Genomic DNA, 20,882 nt, shown 5'->3' with positions numbered 1-20,882 from the left:
ATCACACGGCTGATGAGCGCCGGGGAATCTGCTGCTTAGTGCTTTTGGCAAACTGGACATGCTTAAAGGATCTGAGCTGTAGGAGGCCAGAAGGGAGGAACCTTTTATAGAGTTTAACATGGTAAAAACTAACAGAATTCCTCTCTTCGTTCTGACAGCTCTAAGGTATAAAGGCCTTTATGAACTGTGATAATTAAAACCAACTTGTGTGTAAATTAAGCACATCTAGTCATGCTATAGAAATTGTTATACATGCTTTTAAGAGCAATTTTAGAGTCTATGGGGCTGTAGTTTTACTAAATTGTCTTTGCTTCACCACATATGAAAGCAAATTATAGACATTTTATTTGTGCTAAAGCTGAATATTAGTTGCTAAATACATTGTTGTCCACACTTATGCAAGTTCTGTACAGCTATAGATAATACAATAAAAATAGAATACGTAAGGAAGGAAATAAGATCAGTGTTTTAAGAAATCAGTTCCAAACAGATAAGTTTTTACCTTATATTTACCATTTCTATTAGCCAAATTTCAAGATAAGCTGTAAGTTTCCCCTCCGCCCTCTAGGAAAAAAAAATTTTGTAGACACACCAAGCTTAATTAAGTTTTATAAACAGTGAAGCTAAAAGTCTCCTTCTTTTCTTTTAACTTTTTTATTTAAATATGGAATGTATGTATTTTTAATATATAGACATTTCTTACTAGTATTTTAAAGAAGGTAAAAAGTAAATTTTCTGGATTTTGAAAGCTCCATAGATCAGAGGTTTAATACAGATTACACAGCGAGAGAAGTTGCAGGATTTCTTTTCACCTTCCTCCTAATACTAATTCCTTAAATGATGCTGGGCTGTTAAATGTGACAGGAAACAGTTGGTTCAGCCTTTGAATCTCGACCAGCTGCTCATCTTGCTTTAGCAAATGTTGTCAACAGGCCTAGAAATAACCAAACCCCTGTTTTTTTTAATTCTGTCTGTACTGTAATTTTTTTTTTAAGGCTTTTGTCTACAAAATGTGGCTCATGTGAGACAGAATTTTTGAAATTAGCTGAAAAAGGAACTTACTTCTCAGTATTTGGAGTTCATGTTGTAGCTGACACATGGATTCTGTTTATTTGGTATGGTTTAGGGTCATAAAATTGGGATTTTCTAGGATTTATAGGAATACGAAGCAGAAAGAGGAATATTCTTTTTTTAGGTTAACTTGAGTTATCGATTGAACTAGATTGGACACAACAAAAAAATGTGCATTTTACCCAAAGGCTGCCTGTTCCTAGAGATGCTGAAAGAGAAGAGGAAGTTGAATTGGCTAACTAATAAATCACAGTTTTTACTTTCCATGTTTGAGAATTTGGTTCCAATAAAAACAGTGAAGATATTGATACAATCAGGTTTTTAAATGGAAATAATGTATTTTGTGATTGTAAAACTTCTGGCTGCCTGTTGCTTAAGAAGGTGCTTTATAGTTAAGGAGAGTTTTTGTCACTGATACCTAGATGTTCTCCAACACTAAAGTTTTTAGCTAACAAACGAATGTGTGACCAAACTTGCCTGTTTTTTTTTCTTTTTCATGTCTAGGAGAATGTTTTATAATCAATTGTAGGTATTTCAATTAAAACCCAAATTTACTCTATATCAAAATTACTGATCATTGCACAGGTTAATCGTGGTTTTTGGCAAGCTTTTTGTATGATACATGGATGATAGCTGTGGTTTATAGGTTAAATTTTAGATGGTTGGTGACAGTTTTAATGAACACTTTAAAGTCATATTCATTTTATTGTCTCTAACATAATTTCATTCTGTGCAATTCACAAGTTAATGGATAGTCTGCTCATTTATCTAGTGCATGGGTCAGTAAGTTTCGTTCTCCCCTCCCTATAGAGGGGAGGAAAGGCCAGGTCCTCTCCAGCTTGCAAGGGAAGGTATGTTTTATATCACTGGCTCTCCCTGACACACTCGCTGTGGGATCACAGCTTTAACAGCAGTCCCACAAACGGAGGGTGCCGCAGGAGTGCACGCAGGCAGCGCACGCTGTGTGTGCTCTATGTGCTGCCTTCCCTCCCAGGCAACACTAGGCGTTTTTTTTTTGCCTTTTTTTTCTTTAACAATACTGGCAGAAGGGAAGTTACAGCCTACTTGTAGTTTACACTGGGCTATGCCTTGGCATATGCTGCAGAAGAAGAATTTTGTATGAAAATTAGGTAGAAAATAGCTGCTTGCCTGCCCCGTGCTGCCTGTTGCAGTCGCTGTGTGTGTTTCAGTGGCGTGGGTTGTCTCAGGCAGGGCTGTGGTGGAGTCAGTGGCAGCGAGGCAAGACGAGAATGCGTGTTATAAAACTGAGAAACCTCCTCGCTTTGTGGCTGCTGGGTTCACGCAGCAGCTCTGCAAGTGGGTGTCGGGGGGAATAACCTCGGTGTCTGGTGTAAAATCCCCCGCCTCTGTTGAACTCCAGTAGCGTTTTTCCAGGCAGTACGCTGTGTTTGCCAGGTTGCTGAGGTACTTACTGCTTCTCAGCGCTTATAGGACTTTGAGACAGTTAATTTTTGTTCTCAAAGCTGGCACCATTCCTTACAACCATTTAGACGGATGCCAGTTATCCACTGTGGCAACTAATCCCACGGCTATATTTCCTTTGATTTTATGTATTCTTCTGTGCCACTGAATTGGGATAGCCTTACACAAGGAAGGAACAACTTCTGGCTTATCCTGAGAAACAGAACCAGGCCATCCTCTGCTGGAGATAAACCATATAAATCAGACCTTCACAGGACTAACGTACTTATCTGTTGTTTTTAACCTTTCCACGGAAGGGTACTTTGTAAGCTTCGTACTGATTACTATAATGCTTTTTGGTTGCAAGGTCTTAAGGATGCTTTTGTGTGGATAAGTGGAACGTGAAAACACACATATATATATATATATATGTCATTTTCACAATTTGTAGATAAAGTAAAGCGTAGAGAAATTAGCCCTAAATTTTAGATATGTCCACTAATTCTGAGAGTCACAATATTCAAATATCAAGTTTGATTTTAGAGGATACTGGGACATCTGTTACTGTTCTGTCCATCTTCAGTGGGAACTGCAGTGCTCTTCTTCCTTTGTAGAAGCCTCAAGTTATACAGACTAATGCAGTGAATAATTTTGGAAGTTAGGCTGAGCTACTGAGTCAGGCAGAATGGGAAATTGCACTTCGATCTCAATTCCTTGTTCACCTGTGGTAATTGGTGAAATCAGAACTGGTCATAGCCCCCTGCTCTTCATTTTCCAAGGGGGTCGCCCAGGCGCTGCAGGCGCTGTGGTTAGAGCAGGCTGCCGTTCAGATGCACGTGCCATCTCCTCTCCCTTGTATGGTGCATTTGGCACAGCCTTTGACATGAATTCCTTCACAAAGGCATAGTTGCATAGTAACTGTAATAGTACAAGCCAGTAACTTATTACGTGACTGCAGGACCTCCAAGTTTCAGACTTTTCCTTTTGCTGGTGATGTGGGACTAGCTGCTTTGGGCTTGGACTGTAGCGTTAGACACTGCTGATGAGCAGCAGAGCTGTCAGTGCTTTGCCTTTATTCCTTGTTGTGGGAGCATACATATAAATGTATCTATCACTTCTATTTGTTTGGGGAATCTGGTTAAGAGGAGAAGCCTGTGCATCTATTTGAAGTTTAATTCTTAATCATTCATTACTGTTACTGTAAGGTTTGTGCCTCATTTCTCAGTTAGGCTGGGGAGGGAATATTTCCTTGCCAAGGGCTGTATCTACAGAGAATCCAGTAGGTGGCTGTGGGTAGCCAGGAAAGATGAGAATTGTCCTGTATTTGACTGTTTTTAGAGGTTATGCTTCAATTGCCAGTTTGTTAAGGCAAGTAACCAGACTTACAGCCTCTGAAAAAGACATTTTGTTACAAAAGCTTAGTGGTGGTCTTCTCTTGGGACAGTGTTGTTCAATAAAAGCTTTTCTCTACTCATCTTAAATGTATTCATAGAAGTGTTTGCCAGCTACAGGATTCTGCCATGGCTTCTTACCATTTTAGGGGGAGCAAAAGTTGCAATATTTTTCAGTACAAGCCCTTAAAACCAAACTGGAAATACTCTAAGTAAAACATTACTGTAGCCGTAGCTGAGTACACCTTCAATTTGGCAGTAGCACCAACTTTTAAATTGGTGGGATGGGGAAGGCACATTCTAATATACAGAAGTAATATGTATGACATAGGTATGTCCAGTGGAAAAGTGTAAATTCATACAGCTGCCTTGCGAGGTCTGAATGGGACGTGTTCTGGGACCAAGAGAGCTTCTACTTAAGGCAGGAAAGCTGTAGGATGTAAGGCTTGATCCTTGCGGAGTTAAGGGCAAGGTGGTGAGAAAGAATCCGAAGAAATAGGTTTAGAGAGGAAGAAGAGAGTTCTCTGTGAACAAGAAGTGGGAGACTTTTCAGGCTGTGGTAGTTGACTGAATGAATCGTGGCATAATTCCAGCAGTGCAAGGGAGAGGGGTAGAAAAGACGTTTGCAAACAGTAGAGAAAACAAAGAGCAGAAATCAAAGCTGTGGGTACAATTTGAAACCAGTTTATCAGAAGAGGACAGGTTAAAAAGAAGGCTGTGTTCAAAATGAACTGTAAGAACTTCAAACTTGTAACATCAGGGACTGAAAGCTCATTTTAGGAAAACTGAAGGATTGAGAAGCTGTTACTCAGGGTCACGCAGTAACTCAAAGCTGGAGAAGAACGTTACACAGGATCCCTGATTCTTAATCCGTTGCTGACACCAGTAAATGACATGTCAAATTCAGTCCACTTTTTTACTTTGATTTTTGTTGTTGTTTAATTATGGTAATTTTAATGTCAAAACTTTTCAAATAAGATGCTCAATTAGAAGTAGGTAAGAAGTGCTGCTGTTTTATATGCTGCTGAAATATCCATTTTTTTCTTTTAAATATGGTAAATAAATGATCTGCTTTCCAGAAGTGTTACCTCTGCCAGCTTAGCAGCTGAGAGCTGTGAAGTGCAACACATCTAAAATTTTAAATAATTACGCTTCCTTGGCTACAAAAGAGCTTTTCCATCCATTAATAACGAGAAAATTAATGTTGGACCAGCAGTAAAACAGATTAAACTGTATACCCCTTTGGATGCCTGACTGCACCTTTAACGGACCTGAAATTCCCCTGATTATTTAAATGTTCTATATTGAAATGTGATGGTGGCCTTGAGTTAATAGTTAAAGAGGTTTAAATTGGAATGTCTCTGCAGAAGTTTTTCCCATTGATCAGAGCAAGTGAGCAGAAAACCACCTCCTTTGGTTCTTGGGAAGCACTGATAGTGCCTCACAGATGAACAGAAATTTTTTTTTCTGTCTTTCCTACCTAAGGTGTACAATCAGTCTTTTATTAAACATGTAGATTAGTTAAGGTTTGAACCTTCTTTTATAACAGCAAGTGCTGTATAAAGCTAATTTATCACAGCACTGATATGACTGCAGCCAGCACCTCGTCTGTGCGTGGACTTTTATAATGACTGCAACTGTCTTCTTGAGTTTGCAAGATTAATCTCGTTCTGGAACATCACCCACCTGGATGAGGCATCTAGAGTAAAATGAGCTGTAATTATTTAATGATAGAATAATTATTTGCTTTTTCTCTGTTTATTTTGACTTTTGTTTTTCAACTTGAATTGTTGCCTTTGGAGATAAATGTATTAAAAATAACGTAATGCATAATATACAATGAATTTCAATTACAAAGATTGTGTCTCTATACCCTGTATGCTGGGCCAGAAGGTGAGAAATAATTCATGATCTATAGCTTGCCAGCATTGCTTTATGGGTTGCTTGTGGAGGAGAAGTGTCAGCAGTGGAATTTTTTGGCATTAAAAAAGAAGTGTAAGCCTAGTCTGTTTTAACATGAAGTGTGCTTTGAATGACGGCAAAAAAATTATCTCCTTATCATGCTTCATCCCCTCCCTTTTGCTGCAAACAGAAGTCATATATAAATAATTGATTTCCATCTATGTACCATTTATAAGCTTTTTTCATTAGTACCAAGAAGTCTTGCTTTGATACGAGGCCTTGAGGAGGATGGTCTTAGGCCTCCTGTCTTTTTCGGTACGTCCTGTTTCCATAATTTTTCTAACAGTTTCAGTAATTTTTGTAGTCTTCTATTCCTCACTTTTAAGAGAAAAGAAATATTAGGGTCTTAGTTTCTTTGCGCGTTAAAAATGTACAATTGTCCTAATCTAATATTATCCATCGTTGCTTTCTATGCTACTGCAGAACATTTCACAGTTTGTTGAAGGATGGTTCTTTAGTCACCTTTTTATGATCCCTTTTTGTAGAAATTTTAGTCATGTCTTTATAGAAATTTTACATTTTGTTTAAAATCTGTCAAATTTGCAAGTAGGTTAATTTTAATATAATGCTGAATATATTGAAGGAGTGTCTGGGCACACTTGTAAATGATTTGTTTGGGTATCGCTATTGCTGCACATACTGTTCTGATATAAGATGGATTTATAATTAATGCTAAAATATATTAAAATCGATATCCAAACAGTCATTTAGCACAGCAGGCATTGTTAATGAGTTGTTAATTTCCTTTTGACTTAAAGATGCACGACTGTATAAAAAGGGTAAAAGTATTTCCTGTCTTGAAGTTAGTGGCAGAAGCTCTGTAGGCTTCAGGGAGGTCAGGATTTTACCCTCGGTCTGTAACATTTTCTTTATTGTTATTCCAATGAAAAGAGAAAAACACAATAATATGTTTCAGCAGTAAAAATGTTTACTGCAATCTCTGCGACTAACAAACCCCAAAACACAAATGTCACGGTAGTGGCTATGGATTCGTATCCCTTTTGGAGGAATTACAAACAGGGTTAAAAGAAAAGGGAGTCTGTTCCCTTTGATCTTTTGCCCTCCTTTACTCAGCTGCCCTTAGTGTGTGTCCTTTAGTTTCGGGAGGGAAAAACTCATCCTGAGAAAAGTTTAGTATGGATTGGACCATCAGCTGTAGTCAGGGTTTGAAGTTGGTGAAGAGTTATTAGTATCTAAAGCATAACGCTGAGCCGTTTGCTGGGCATGGTAAAGGTCTGACAGTTTCCATACAACCACCCCAAGCTCTAAATATTCAGATTGATATATAATTGTCCTAAGTGTGTTACAGAGATCTCCAGGGTACAGTCATAGGTAATTATTTATTCACAAAATATTTTTTATTTTTCTTCTCTTTCTTTCAACTTGCTGGGGGGTTTTTTAATATTTATTTTTAAATATTTTAGATATGTTTCTGTACTCGTGTTTATTTTGCGGTGAATTTTGTTGTTAAAATCATATTTTCCTTATTCAGTTAAGTTTTTTTGAGACCAAATTTTGTAACTGTGGCATATGTGTTACACTTGTAAGTATACATGGGCTTAGCACTAATATTTGGCTATATTTTGACTAGCATCATCATCAGAGGGGAGTTGAGTGAGTATAAATAAAGCTACTGTTCATAGGTCAGGTCATGTGTTTCATAAAACCACGGGTCATACAAACTTTGTCACATCTTAACAAGATACAAACGCGGCTGCTTTTGCAAGAGAGCTGCAGTGGAATAGAAATCTGTCCAATTAGCACGCGGAAGGTGGGAACGCCGAGCGAGGTGCGTGTGGACTGAATCAGGAGGAGCTGTAAGTCAGCGCGGTTCCGCTGAGCTCTCCGATCCTGTAATTTGAAAACCTACAAAGCATAATGTTAACATTGCATGGTATCTATGCTCATATTTAAAAAATAAAATCTGAGTTGTTCATATTTTTTTATCACTGTTCACGTAAATAGCGATTTGTGCAGTGGCTGTAGAGGTCTCCGTATGGTACACGTGTGTGCAAATCGAAGAGCTGCGTTCCTAAATGAAGTATATCCGTGAATCCGTGTTTCCTTCGTGCAGATGTACGCCTGCTTTCCTCACATTTGTGCCCACGGTGTTTTTAAAACAAATCCAACACAGCTTGAACGTGTTGAGTCCTTCAGCGTGTAATTACAGAATGACATTGTTTTGGGAGGCGGAAAACCCCTTGTGTTCCTCTGAAAGATGGCATTATTTAACGTGAAGTTAGTCATGAAACTTAAACCCAAGGTGAAATTGTGTGTGCCTCATTTGTATGCATGTAATAAACAGCTATGCAATTAGATAGGTGTTATAAATAGGATGTGGTGGAGATGCTTAGGCTACTCGGGTTTCCTAGATTTTATAGCAAGTACCCAAGGGGGATTTGCTGCTCTCTAATTTTGCCGTTTGGGCTAACCAGCTGACGCCTAGTTGAAAAGAGTTATGTTCCTACAAGGCCACAGAAGCCTTAGTGTTCAGTCTCCGTCTCCTTCGGATTGTGGAGAACTCTGTGTACCATCAGCAACTTCAATCCCACCCTTTAGGCCAACCCTCATCTATCAAACCCGGGCCGAGAGAGAGCGAGAGGAAGCTCCCAGATAAACATACAGCAGCGCCTAAACTCCTAATCACTCTGGGCTTCCGCTTCCAGGCCCTATAATTAGAAGTCCTTCTTTTCCTTGTATTCCCAGTTGACGCAAATGCTTTTTGTGGCTTGGCACCTCATTTAGGGCGTGGGCTTCGTTTATGGCCAGGCCAGAGTCTGGTTTAGTCTTCTGATACTGCATAAATAGCTCTTAACCCACAGTCTGCATCTGTACTAGTTTTTCCTTTTATGCATATATTCTTTTGTATTTTTTAACGTTTCTATCCTGAAAGCAGCTTATTGTTTCCCAAACAGAATGCATGAAAAGTAGGAAGCTGTAAATTAGGGTAAATGTATCTGTCAGGTAAAACAAAGCTTCAGTAATTTTTTTTTTTCCATCTAGGATATCTGTTCCTTTTAAACTGGATTTTAATTATCTCTCTGGATTTGAAAAACCACACAGTAAAACAGTCACTAATCTAATCTAGCTGCAGCCCTCATACTATGGATAAGCAAAATCAGAATTTTTGCAGTGAGATACATACTAAGTCAAATGTGCCTTACACACAGATTTCCACTGGGTACTGTGTATGCAAGGCTTCCAATTGATTTCAGATGTTATCTGTTAAACAGGGATTAATGCCAGTTTGAAAAATAAGCAGGAAATCCTTGAGAATTATTCACTTTTCATCTATGATTATTCATACATAAAGTACATCATAAGAGAAAACATTTTGGACTGAGCTTATGACAGCTTTAACCCATATTTCCGTCTAAACAACGTTTTGGGAAAACTGTCACAAGGTCTTTTCGAAAGCTGAGTGGAAGCTTCCTGCACGTGAAAGTGAAAGTGAGGTAACAACCACGATTCAAGTTCATGTTTCTCTGCCCAGATCAGGTCTTTCTGCTGGGGTGGTGCAGCAGTGCAGCGGCCCTTCGTTGCAGTGAGGGAGAGAGAACCGACATGGCTGAGCTGTAGTAATTGAAAACTGTGATTCTTCAGTGTGAAGTAAGGAGAGCTGGAAAATACCACACCAAAACCCCCGTGAAATGTTCTAAAACAACAGTGATTTATTGTTCGAATAACAGTAGTAAGGAAGGTATTTCAAAATGCTGTTTTATAAATACACATTCTTTCACATCTGTGGTATTGTGCTTGGGCCCTCTGTGTTGATACAAGTTCTGCAAGTATATATTTGTATTTCAAATGCAAATGTGAGTATGAAAGGTCCTCCTTTAACTTACTGACAAATAGTCGCTGATATAAGCGAAGGGCCTGTTTTCTTTTCCTTCGTCTTTCGTCTAATAAAATGCACTTACTCCACACAGTGACAGACAGCAGGATTCTAGATTAGGCATGCAAAATTGCCAAATCAGATACCACCCGTCTTTCTATTTTTAAGCCAATTCGTTTCCACCCACAAGTGTATTATCTTTCACCTCTGTACTCCTTCAAGTTAGCAAAAACAAACAAAAAACCCAAACCCAAACAACACGAAACCCAAAAAAGCCGAAGGCAACGCACAGAAATATGGAACCAAGAACTATGTACGTCATATGGAACTGATCAGACCCGTGGACAGGCAAGCACACTTCACGGCTTCAGTCGTTCAGCTACGGCGTGTGGCACCAAAAGAACGAATGAGTAACACCGTATAGTGTATGGAGTTGTGTGACACACGTTGTAGCGTATGGTCCCAAGGTGAGCTCTCGAGCAAAGCCCTGCTCGGGGAAAGTAGCGATTATATTTTGGGAAAAATCCTTTGTGAGGAGATGGGTGAAGTTATATCACATCTGTGTGCTGTGGGGTTTATTGCACCGTCCACAGACACCTGCATTTCTAGCCAACGTTGGAAACGAGATCCTGGTTAGCTGAACAGGCGATAGGTTTGATGGACAACGCAGGATGGTAATTCCTGTGTTTTCACTGGCTCATGAGTATTATGCAGCTTTCTGTCTTCAGCTTCCAGACAGGTTTTTGGCTCGTTTAAAGTTTTTTTTACGATCTTCATTGCACTGTGCCATGGGATGGGATACACATGAAGAATGCTGTGCTCAGATCTCTGGGTGCACTCAGCTCTGCGTTTGTATTTATAAAAGACTTGTAGCACTTTTCTGGAATTAAAATAAAAAAATCTAGGCTTGCTGAGGCTGTCTGCGCATTGTTCAGAGAAACCTTATGTATTCGTCTCTTCTAGCTTCTCATTCTCCCAAGGTCTATTCCATCTGGAATAAGAAAGAGCTCAGAAGGACCAAAAGCACACTCAGCTTCTATATAAAGCTGTGTAATGCATGAGGAGAGGCAAACGTTGGAATATTGAAAATAAATCCTTACTCTGTTGAATTAGATCGTTTGGAATATCCTCACTCCAGTAATAGCAGCAGCCTCATTCTAGCACACAAACCCATATTTGCTTCGAGGTTTCTCCACTGGAAATGCTATATGTTATTGAGGACTGCACACTTCACTGGTAGGGAAGTGTATTTTGTGATGTTTCAGAACAGAATTAGTGCAAATTGTGTGCATAATCCCACACTAAAGACTTGGCTGACTTGCACTTGAGCAACTTTAGCTGTATTTCCTATCAACACAGTCACTACAAATCAAGGAAATTGCCAGTTAAGCCAACATTAACATCCAGATCAGCCTCAGCTCACATGCCTTACCGCCCAAACATAATACCCAAATGCACTCACGGATTTCTTAGCTCCATAACAAACTCTTTCATTTCTAACACTCGAAATCGGAGTAACAGCCTGTAACTCTAAAAGTATGTCTGCTGGAGGGAATCTTGCTGAGGTCAGACGTAAGATTTTGCATTTGTGTGATTTTGAGGAAATGGCTGTGGGCGATGTGGGTGGCCTCGCTCTCTGGCCAAGCCCTACCAGCACCAGTGGTCAAGCTGAGAAGGAAACTTGTAGGCAATTTTGTCTCTAAATGCAGTTTGGATTTTTCTCTGATTTTGTACCTTACTGCTGGTGGGCTTTGTAGTCTTGAAAGTGTTTGTTTACCTTCACAAGATCGTTATTTCATAAGAGAAACCAAGGCACACGCCTGTTCATGCTCACACGAAGCCTGCGATGATGCCGTATTATCCTGTTTGGAGGCTTCAGGACTGTGCTGTTCCTCCCGTGAGCCGAGGCGTGCTCACAAACCTGCTTCGGCCTCTGAGGAGGAGGAGGAGGCACTGGGGAGTGACATTGGGCCCAGAAGGTCAAGGCTTTGGCTGCTGAAATTTTTCTATTTGAGCTCAAGGGAAGGGGGATTCCAGGATTGCAAGGAGGAAAAACAGGAATAGCCATCTGGTGATGTTGTAATGGGGGTGCAGTAGAAAAGTTAATTAATCTTTACTAAGAGAGTGTTTGCTGCTCAGTACACAAGGGGATTTTTTTTTCCAGTTTAATTGTAAAATTTAGAAGGGGCATATGCTAGAACTTCAATGGTAAGGTGTGAGGGAAGGATGAATCGTAGAACCATGTGTAAATAAACTGGGAAAGGGAACGTTTTTTTATGACAGGGATAAGATAATCGTTATCCTTTGAATAGGTGTCGTATAAAATGCAGAGACCTGAGTTCTCTTCCTGCAGGACAAAAGATTTCGATAATGCTTTATGTGGAGAATCACCAGAGCAGAGTTATGTGGAGATTCTGGGTTTTCTTTAGTAGATGGGTACCTTGAAAATTATTTAAAGATACTTCAACGTAGCTATTGAACTGCTAAAATCACTTTGTGCTTGACGTTAATTAAATGTTGGAGGATTACTTTGGGTCATAACTTCTTAAATTTTATTAATAAGCGTGGTAATATGGATATTTTTATACAGAAAAATAAATCTGAAGTTCATCTACTGTAGTCCTAAATTCTGCCATGATGCCGTACTTTTCTTATATGTACAAAAATACTCTTTTTCGGTGCATGAACTTAAACTTTTATGGCAAATTGACTTCAAATATGTTTGTAAATGTTTAAAAACTGGGTTATGGACTGACATATAGTGGGAGAAAAAAGTAAATAGCATATATAAGTTACTGTGATTCTGCTGATCTTCTAATTTAATCACTTCAGTACATCCATCAGTGACCTGTTTTCAATGAAGTTAGTACCTAATTTAATATTTCACTTGAAAGCTCTCAACTCTGATTTGCTGCCTTCCAAGCAATAAATCAGACAGTGTCTTTCATATATGTTTATAAGAAAGATGCTTCTTCAGGATTGTTTTTGGTATGGGTTGTTTTGGCTGCGTTTTGATAATGTTTCTTCTTCCAAAAATTATTCTTGTGGAAACATCGATCTTTTTTATACTGTCTCTTTCCCAGTGAAGAGCATTTTGGGGTTTCACTCTAACATTCATCACTTCAATGCTTCGTATTGGTGGCACAAGTTCTCAGCTTTAGTTAAAATGTTTCCAGATATTTCCATTGGCTTTTATAGATGTGTACTGTAATACTGAAGTAGTAATACTGTTAATATGATTTCAGTTGAAGTTCTGATTCGTTTTTATGAAGTGAATCGCTTTTAATCCAGTAATTTTCTGTAACTGTTTTCTTTTGTTTCCAGAAAACAACACGTAAGCCACGCTAGCTTTTTTAGACATTCTTAAGCCTCTTCCTTTGCAGTGATTAATCTCGTGCTTTTGTGTTTCTTTTTTCTTTTTCTTTTCTTTTTTTTTTTTACCCAGGGATGTTGCTGGTCACTACTGACACATTAGGCCATGATTTCCATGTTTTTCAAATACTGACACATCCTTGGTCATCATCACAAAGTGCCGTCCATCATTTGTATACACTTCACAGGGGAGAGACTGAAGCCAAAGTAAGTTAAACTATTTGCTGAAGAATAATCCCCAGACACCTTATACATTTTGTGTATGTTGGCACTTTAATGTTTATTTCAGCACACAAAGAGCCTTTCTTATATTATAGCCATGGAAAGGATAAGAGCACAGCGTTTAACCTGGACAATAATAAATTCTTGCCCTTTGCAATGAGGTGCTGTCAGATTTATTCAGATATGACACTACCTCCAAAGAGCCCCGATTATTAGCTGTGTTTGTACTTAACCTTTTCTCATGTAACATGTTAAACATTTGTCTAGTGCCTGTGAAGCAACTGTCAGGGTTTGCTTGACTTTGGTGGTAAAAGCCAAAGACAGACAATTAAAGAGTTGAAAGGAAGAGTTAATCAAAAGACTCTGATTAACTTTTATCTACACTTTAGCAAAGTGGGGAACCTGTTGGAGACTGTAGTGATAGAAATTTAACTTCCCAGTTTAAAAATCCATCTCATAGAGACTGAAGACTAAATTAGGCTATTAGCATAGAGTGAAAAAGTCTGAAATTGTATTTTAAAAAATGCTCAGTAAACTGATTTACTGATAAAGTGGAAAAAAGTGAGAGAGATCCCTTGCGCTGGCATTGCTGTGATAGAAGCAGTGCGGCGTGTTATGCTTGAATCCTTCGCTGCGATGCTTTTAGGCATCAGGAGAGCCTCACCTTTGTAGCACTGAGTAACTGTTGAAGAACCTGTTTTAAATACATAAATAAAAATGTCACCACAGGGTAAGAAGTGAGTATAGCACTTGCTGATGCAATTACACGCTGAAAGCACAGACTTGTGACAGTCTGGCAGATGTAAACTAGCGTGACAGAGCGAAGCCTCGGGCACTGTGATTATGACCCTGACACTGGGAGCTTGGATTATTGTGGGACCGTGATTTTAGTTCCTTGAAACCATTTTTTTTTCTCTGCGTTGTGCCATTTCCCTGAAGTTTTTTTGCCTTACCTTTATAACAAATAGAATCTGAAAGCTTTATTTAATGTAGTAGTGGTTGATAATGTTTCAATCTGTGTGAATTTAAATTATGAGTAGTTTAAATACTCCAAAGCTTTGCTGCTACCGTTCTGGAAAAGTGTAGTTACTATTATAGGCAATGGTTTGTTATAGGAAGGAATAACTGATCTGGAAAGTGAGAAGAAATTGGGAAAAACAGTCTATATGGGATTATATATAGTCGTTACAAGCAATTTTTGTAAATAATATAAAGGACATTGAGATCTGTGTGTATACATATACTCTGTCATCTATTTGTGCATGTAATATAATGTGTTTAGTGTTTTAGAGTTATTTTTGTTCTACTTTCATACCAAAAAAAAACGGGAAATACCCTATAATCAATATTGAAAACCAAAGCATAGGGCTCCAGTCACTAGGAATAAAGGTGTTCTTCTGTTTTTTATAACTGATAAAGTTGTTTTTAAGGCATACATTGGAAACCAAACATAACATGTTTTAGAGAATAAACCTTTATTAATACGCGTTTTTTTGAGATGTAGTATTAGCATCTCTGTGAAAGCGTTGCATTAAAATTCTCAGAATCAACATAGTAAAGTTTTTTCCTAGTTTGCCACATAGTCTGCATTTGGGATGTGAACAGTATAGCTTTTGGAATGGTATAAAATGGAGAAAATTCTAACCAGTCTGAGGCGTATTGGTGGATTTCACAACTCCCTTGATAAATAAACTATCCAGCAACAGTATTGCATTGGTACCTGGGATTCTCAATACACATCTATCATTTAAAATATTTACATAATACGATGGATGATTTTACTTTTGGAATAACAGTACTTGCAGTTTTTCAATGAGAAGAGTAGTATGTGGTGCTATTCTTTTGTTCCATAAACTTCATTTATGAGTAGCATTAGACAAGAATTTTGGAGACTGTTCAATTTAAAATTCTCAATGCAGATATTCTGAGACACACACTGGAAGCCTCTGTACCTCCTTTCTTGGTTAGAACAGTATTTATACTTTTGCAACCACACTTTTTTCTCCCCGTTCTCCCACCCTCAAGTTTAAAGCTAATTGTGAATCAAGGCCAATGGTCTTAAAGGTCACCTTCTGTACTGGAGCTATAAAAAGTTCTAATTTGTGTTGATGGACACGAGTGATTATCGGTGTCAAAATTTGTTTAGCTAGTACCCGTTATAAATTGTTTTAAACATCATCATTATGCCCTTGTTATATGTCGTATTTTCACGTCCATACTGAAATCATCTGCTTTTGTACGTGAGACTCCGGCCGATAGAGCTTCGCCACACATTTCCCAAAGTATCCGTCTTTCTCAGGCTGATGCATGATTTTTCTTTTCTTGCTTTGTGATCCGCTAGCGTGTTTCTTGCAAATACTTATTACTGATATTATAAGACCTTTTAGTTCATGGACAAAGAACTGGTACGTTGGTAATGTTTATAGAAGTTTCACGTACTTGTCTGTCACCATATATATTTGTGTTGCAAATATTGACAGATATATTCAATATATAATATTCATATATATTCAATGTTTGAATTGTCATTTCCGCCAGTTTAGAGTATCAGCCCTGGAGTATCCCCTTTTGCAGGGCTGTAGGGTTCCCAGTCTCCTTGTCTTTAGTGGTTGGAGGGCAGAGCAATAGCTTGGGCTTTCTCATCTGTCTCCTAAGAGAAGGTGACAGGAAGCCCCCTCTGTCATTTGTATACAGAAGCATCTTAAATGGATTAAGTTGCATGCTTAATGTATATTAAAGAAAAAGAAGCAAGTGTTGTGATTTAATAATGGTGTTTTCTGATCGATTTGCTGCAATCAAGCAGTGTCTCTAAGTCACCCGCGTGTCTTTCTACTGAGTATTAACCATATGGTTACTTTGACTTAGTAAGACTAAAGAATACGTGCTCCATCATGCATTGATTTTTCTAAGTTCTAGATTAATTGCGGTTTGGTTTGGGATTGAGAAATTTCAGTCTGAAAGACCGTTTCTACCTTTTCCTGACCATTTCTGAAATATAGAGACACTGGCTGGAAAGGGACCTACAGGGGGTTTGTCTCCTTTCATGGACATTGGGACCTTGTCCTTAGCCAAAGCAGAATTTGTGTGAGAATTTGCAATGACTTGCTCACCCCCACCAGACAGCATCACCGAAATCATACTGTTAACGAGTCGGATAAAATAGAGACATTCAAAATTATTTTTCTGCAAATACAGACAGAAGTCACTGTTTCAGTTACATTCGATTAATATCTTTTAGTCTTTAAGTGCCACTTATGCTTTAGAATTATTATTTTTTTTTACTTAAGAGAACAACAAACAGTGTGTTTGATGCACCGTGTTACATCGCGAAGGTTCATTGCAAGCGCTGTCAAGGGGAAAAATGTGCCTCTGTGTGTTGTGTACATTTTGGATAAGGATACATTTTCTTGTCCTACAGCTCTTGAATTGTAAGTCAACACTTACTGCACTCATATTTTTATCCAAGAGCATTTTGGAAGGATTTTAATAACGGTATAGCATGTTCTGAACTGAGGAAGCTCATTGACTTGCAGATGAAAGTTAGACTGTCACCTGATGATCCTTTCTCTTTGATCTGAAAGTGTAAACAGAAAAAAAAATCCCTGAAAACAGTATTATCTCAACCTAGAACAAATAAACGTAATGATAGCATCAGTGGGCTGGTGGCCAGGGTCCTCTGTAATCTTTTACGCTGTCAGACTTTTGTTATTCTGACTCTCAAACCGCTGCTATAACTGACTTCAGTCAGCACAGGTAAACAGAGGGAATGATAAAAACATTCCAGCGTGGCTGCCACAGAACATGGGCAATTTTACACTTTTCTAGGGAATGCTTGAATGTTTTTGTGATGTGATTTCACAGAGGCTGTTCAAGGTTGTGTCACGTACTGTGTGCAGGTGGTGAAACACTGGAATAGTTTACAAACATTTGATGTAAACCTCCATGGTTAATGGAAATTTCTTCCTGTCTTTTGACGTAGTTATGTAGTTGCAATTATTGAAATAGTGTCTGGAAGACAGACTCTATTTCTAGGAAGGAATCTGGGACAGCCTTGAAATAATAAAGATTGATTTAGGGAAGTTGATCAGTCTTTGATGAAAGCAGACAATAAGAAACTGCTGCAATTAGAAGGAGCTTAACTGTCTTGAGGAGACAGAGCTCCAAGCAGAGTGGCGTTTGCAATCTCAGTTATTAATAGAGAGCAGCTACTCTGGCTGAAGGACCCTACGTGAATGTCTCGCTGTGCCCAGATTCTGCCATTGGTTTTATACAGAACTGAAATCAGTTTTGACGACTCAGGGAGACAGGCTTGGGTCTGTGTGGGTCTGATAAATCATATTGTGTAGTCCATGATTTTATTATTTTTTTCATTTGTGTTTGTTGCTACATCATTTCCTTAATTTTCTCAACCAAAAAAATTCAAATACAGACCAGTTTTCTAATTTATTTTGACCCTTACCTCCTCAGTACTGCTGCTCTTTCTCGTTATTTAATGATATTGGGTTTTTATTTCTGCCATCTCTGTGCACAACGTAATTAAATACTTAAGTCATGTCCTTCAGATAATGGTGTGTTTTCTCTGTGACATTGCATAGTGTGCATGAAACTGGGTTAAGTTCCCATTGCAGTAATGCTGGTCATGCTTTATTATTGCGTCACTTCACTGTCGAAGTTTAATTTGATGCAGTGAAATGCACAAGAATATACATATTGTACCTGGTGTAACTCGCCACAACTGAAAAAGGGGCACTAGGGAAAAAAAAAAAGAGCACTAGGAAGATCAAAATGTGTTTTAATATTTATCTCTTGTAATTACTATGAAAATGCATGATTCAGTGTTGTGAGCTGTTTTCTAACTGTTACATTATGCATATACATCAGGAGTGGATTTGCCTGGGGAGGTGCTGTGGTAGCCCAGTAAAGCTCCTTCTCCTTTTTAAGAAAATAGGTGATAGTAGACACTGAAGTGTTGTGCAGCGAGTTAGTACAATATTAACTTTTAGAAGCCCTGAAATACAGTGGCTGGGTATGGGCTGTCAGTCATTCCCAGGGGTGATGGTAAACAAGGTCACTGCCTGTCCCGTGTGATTGCTGTGTAATCAGCCATACCTTTATGGCTATTCTGTTTTAATCAGCTGCTTTTAAAATAAGTTTCCTATGTGCTGCCCTTACTTCTGTTTTGTTTTCTTTCAGTTATGGCTTGAATTTTTTTTTAAATTTGTTTTGTGAATATGTTTTAATTAACATGGTGTTTAAATTTGGAGAAGCTGTGGGAGTAAGGAAAAAATAATAGCAAAACTTATCTAGATTTACATTATATAAACTAAGTAAATGTGTGTCAGCTTTAAAGCCTTAAGTTCAGATAATTCCACCCAGACTTTCAGAATATCAGAAATAATTTTTTGATCTGTACAATCTTGAAAGCTGATCTTCAGTAGAGGTGTTGACACGTGACATGTCCTTGTAGCACTCTGTATATTAAATTACCCTACAGTCTTGCTCAGGTCAGACTCTGAACACGGCAGCTAAATTTTCATTCAGTTTTCTGGAGGATTTTCCATCATAATGTTTGAAACACAGGGAAAGAGGATAGTGGAAGTTAAAAAGAAGCATAGGAGAAGAGTAATTGAAGGAGAATAGAAGACAGTATAAGATGGAAAAGAAGTTACGGAGGTTAGAAGTGAATGCTTTGATGGAAAGGGTTGCAAGAAAGAAATGGTGAAGGTGAGAGAAACGACAAAGCTGAAGGAAGGTGGCAAAGCTGAAGTCCTCCATCTCCATGACAAGATGGAGGACTCGTCGAATAGCACAAGCGTATTGAAAGATTCTTTCCTAGCACCTGTTAAGAAACCCTTTCTCAGACTGTTATTTCCTTTCCACAGAAGTACTGGGTGATTTCTTTCCAAGTCGTACTAAAGCCTACTAGAATATTTGTAACATTATTTAATTGTCTCTGATAGGAAAATAGTCATAATGTCCATGATTCTGAAAATAGTATTGATAATTTTGTGAGGATATTGAATTTTTATTTCAACAAAGTTGTTATATTAGTACTGAGAAGAGTCAGTAGTCGACAGTAATAGAAGAGGTGCAGGGTACCTGGTCAGCCAGAACCCCTCTTGGGTTTGACAAGGGCTGATGAGGATTGGTGGAGCAAGCTGAATAGTCTATAAAATATGGACAAAATTTCTGCAGACCTCCTGTACAACAGGAGCCCCAGAATACCTGGTGTAGCCATGGCAAATGGGAGGATACGTGCTGTTATCCTTATAATGTTCTGTGGTTGTCCTAAGTGCATTCCTTTGGGCCAGAAAAGGCTTTGGTCCTCTAGTGAGGACCTTGAAGTATCCAGGGATTTCACAGAGACTTTTGGATATGCAAGAAATGTAGCTTGAAGCTTAAGTAACCAAACTGCTCAAAAACTAGGAGGAAGAAATGGTAATAAAGCTAAGAGAAAGCACTCATGTTCCCACAAAAGTATTTAGTATTGCAATTTAAAATCTCTTAAGGGTTCCCAAGTTAAACAAAATCTCAGGTCTATAATTCCCTTTACTGGCCCAGACAGAAGAGGATAGATAAAATTTTGAAACACAGACATGAGTATTAAATCTGATGTTGACCTTGAGCTATAGAATAAACTTTGCGTCGTGAGAGATCTAGTGTACTTTGTACTTTATTAACATATATCTGTAAACACTATGGGGTCTTGATTGATCTTTGGTATCTAAACATTACATCATAATTAACAACAAATCCAGAAATATATTACAAATACATGAAATAATAATACATTAACCTAAAGGACAGCAATAAATTGCAATGCTTAGCATAAACTTGAAAACCACTAATGGGCCACTGTGCAGTTTGTTTATACTATGAGCAGTCAAGAACTCTGTGTAATGTACAGTAACAGCGTGGGGGATAACAGCAAGTCTGATGTGATAATTTATATATTTTTTGTCATGGACACACAGCTGATTTTTTTGAAGTCATTTCTGAGACTTGATGATGATGTGACGCCGTGATGGGCGTTCTCCTTTTCAGCTTGGGCCACTGCTTTCTTCAAGGTCTACTGGAAAGTTACGGACTCCTTTGCATCGCACAGATGGATTTGTGCTGTTTTGACATGAATGTATTTAATTCATGCCCTTGTATAAAATTGGATATATTCTCTGAATTACCTCCTTGACCTGCCTCTTGTACTGCTGCTCATCATTCGTGTGTGAAAGACCATCGAGGCCATTTTTGAGATAGGTAGAATTCCTGCATGTGTAACGGTAGCTTCCAAAATACTTTTTGTTGCTCTGAGTAGGCTTTCATAGCTGTGTTCCCATAAATCTGAATTCAGTTCACACTCATCTGTCAACACTTTTTTTTCTTGTTATTACTGAGTCTTAAAAACCCGTTTGTTCTCTGCCTCGTGGTTTCAGACATATTTAAGGAGTCATGACCACGATACCCACTCTCCAACTGCAGCAAGTGTTTGTGATCGTTATTTTAAAGAGAGTGTTTTGGATTATGTTGTTCCAAACTTTCTTCCTGAAGATCGGGAATACTTTTTTTCTGTGTAATGTTTACATTGAGAAAAAACATCCTGTAATGGTTGT

At 38.4% G+C, this 20,882-nt stretch overlaps 1 protein-coding gene across 7 annotated transcripts in view; it reads left to right on the top strand.

Moving 5' to 3' along the window:
* Positions 1 to 20,882, top strand: part of BCAS3 (BCAS3 microtubule associated cell migration factor) — a 344,583-nt gene that overhangs the window by 85,506 nt on the left and 238,195 nt on the right. For all 7 annotated transcript variants that reach the window (XM_068415391.1, XM_068415388.1, XM_068415389.1 and 4 more), the window contains one exon: positions 13,127 to 13,260. In XM_068415391.1, the coding sequence (XP_068271492.1) occupies positions 13,127 to 13,260 (134 nt within the window). The remainder of the gene's footprint in view (positions 1 to 13,126; positions 13,261 to 20,882) is intronic.

This window comes from Nyctibius grandis, chromosome 18, assembly GCF_013368605.1.
Source record: "Nyctibius grandis isolate bNycGra1 chromosome 18, bNycGra1.pri, whole genome shotgun sequence".
Taxonomy (NCBI): domain Eukaryota; kingdom Metazoa; phylum Chordata; class Aves; order Nyctibiiformes; family Nyctibiidae; genus Nyctibius; species Nyctibius grandis.
The sequence above is the reverse complement of the archived record's forward strand: the minus strand, read 5'-3'. Positions and strand labels throughout refer to the sequence as shown.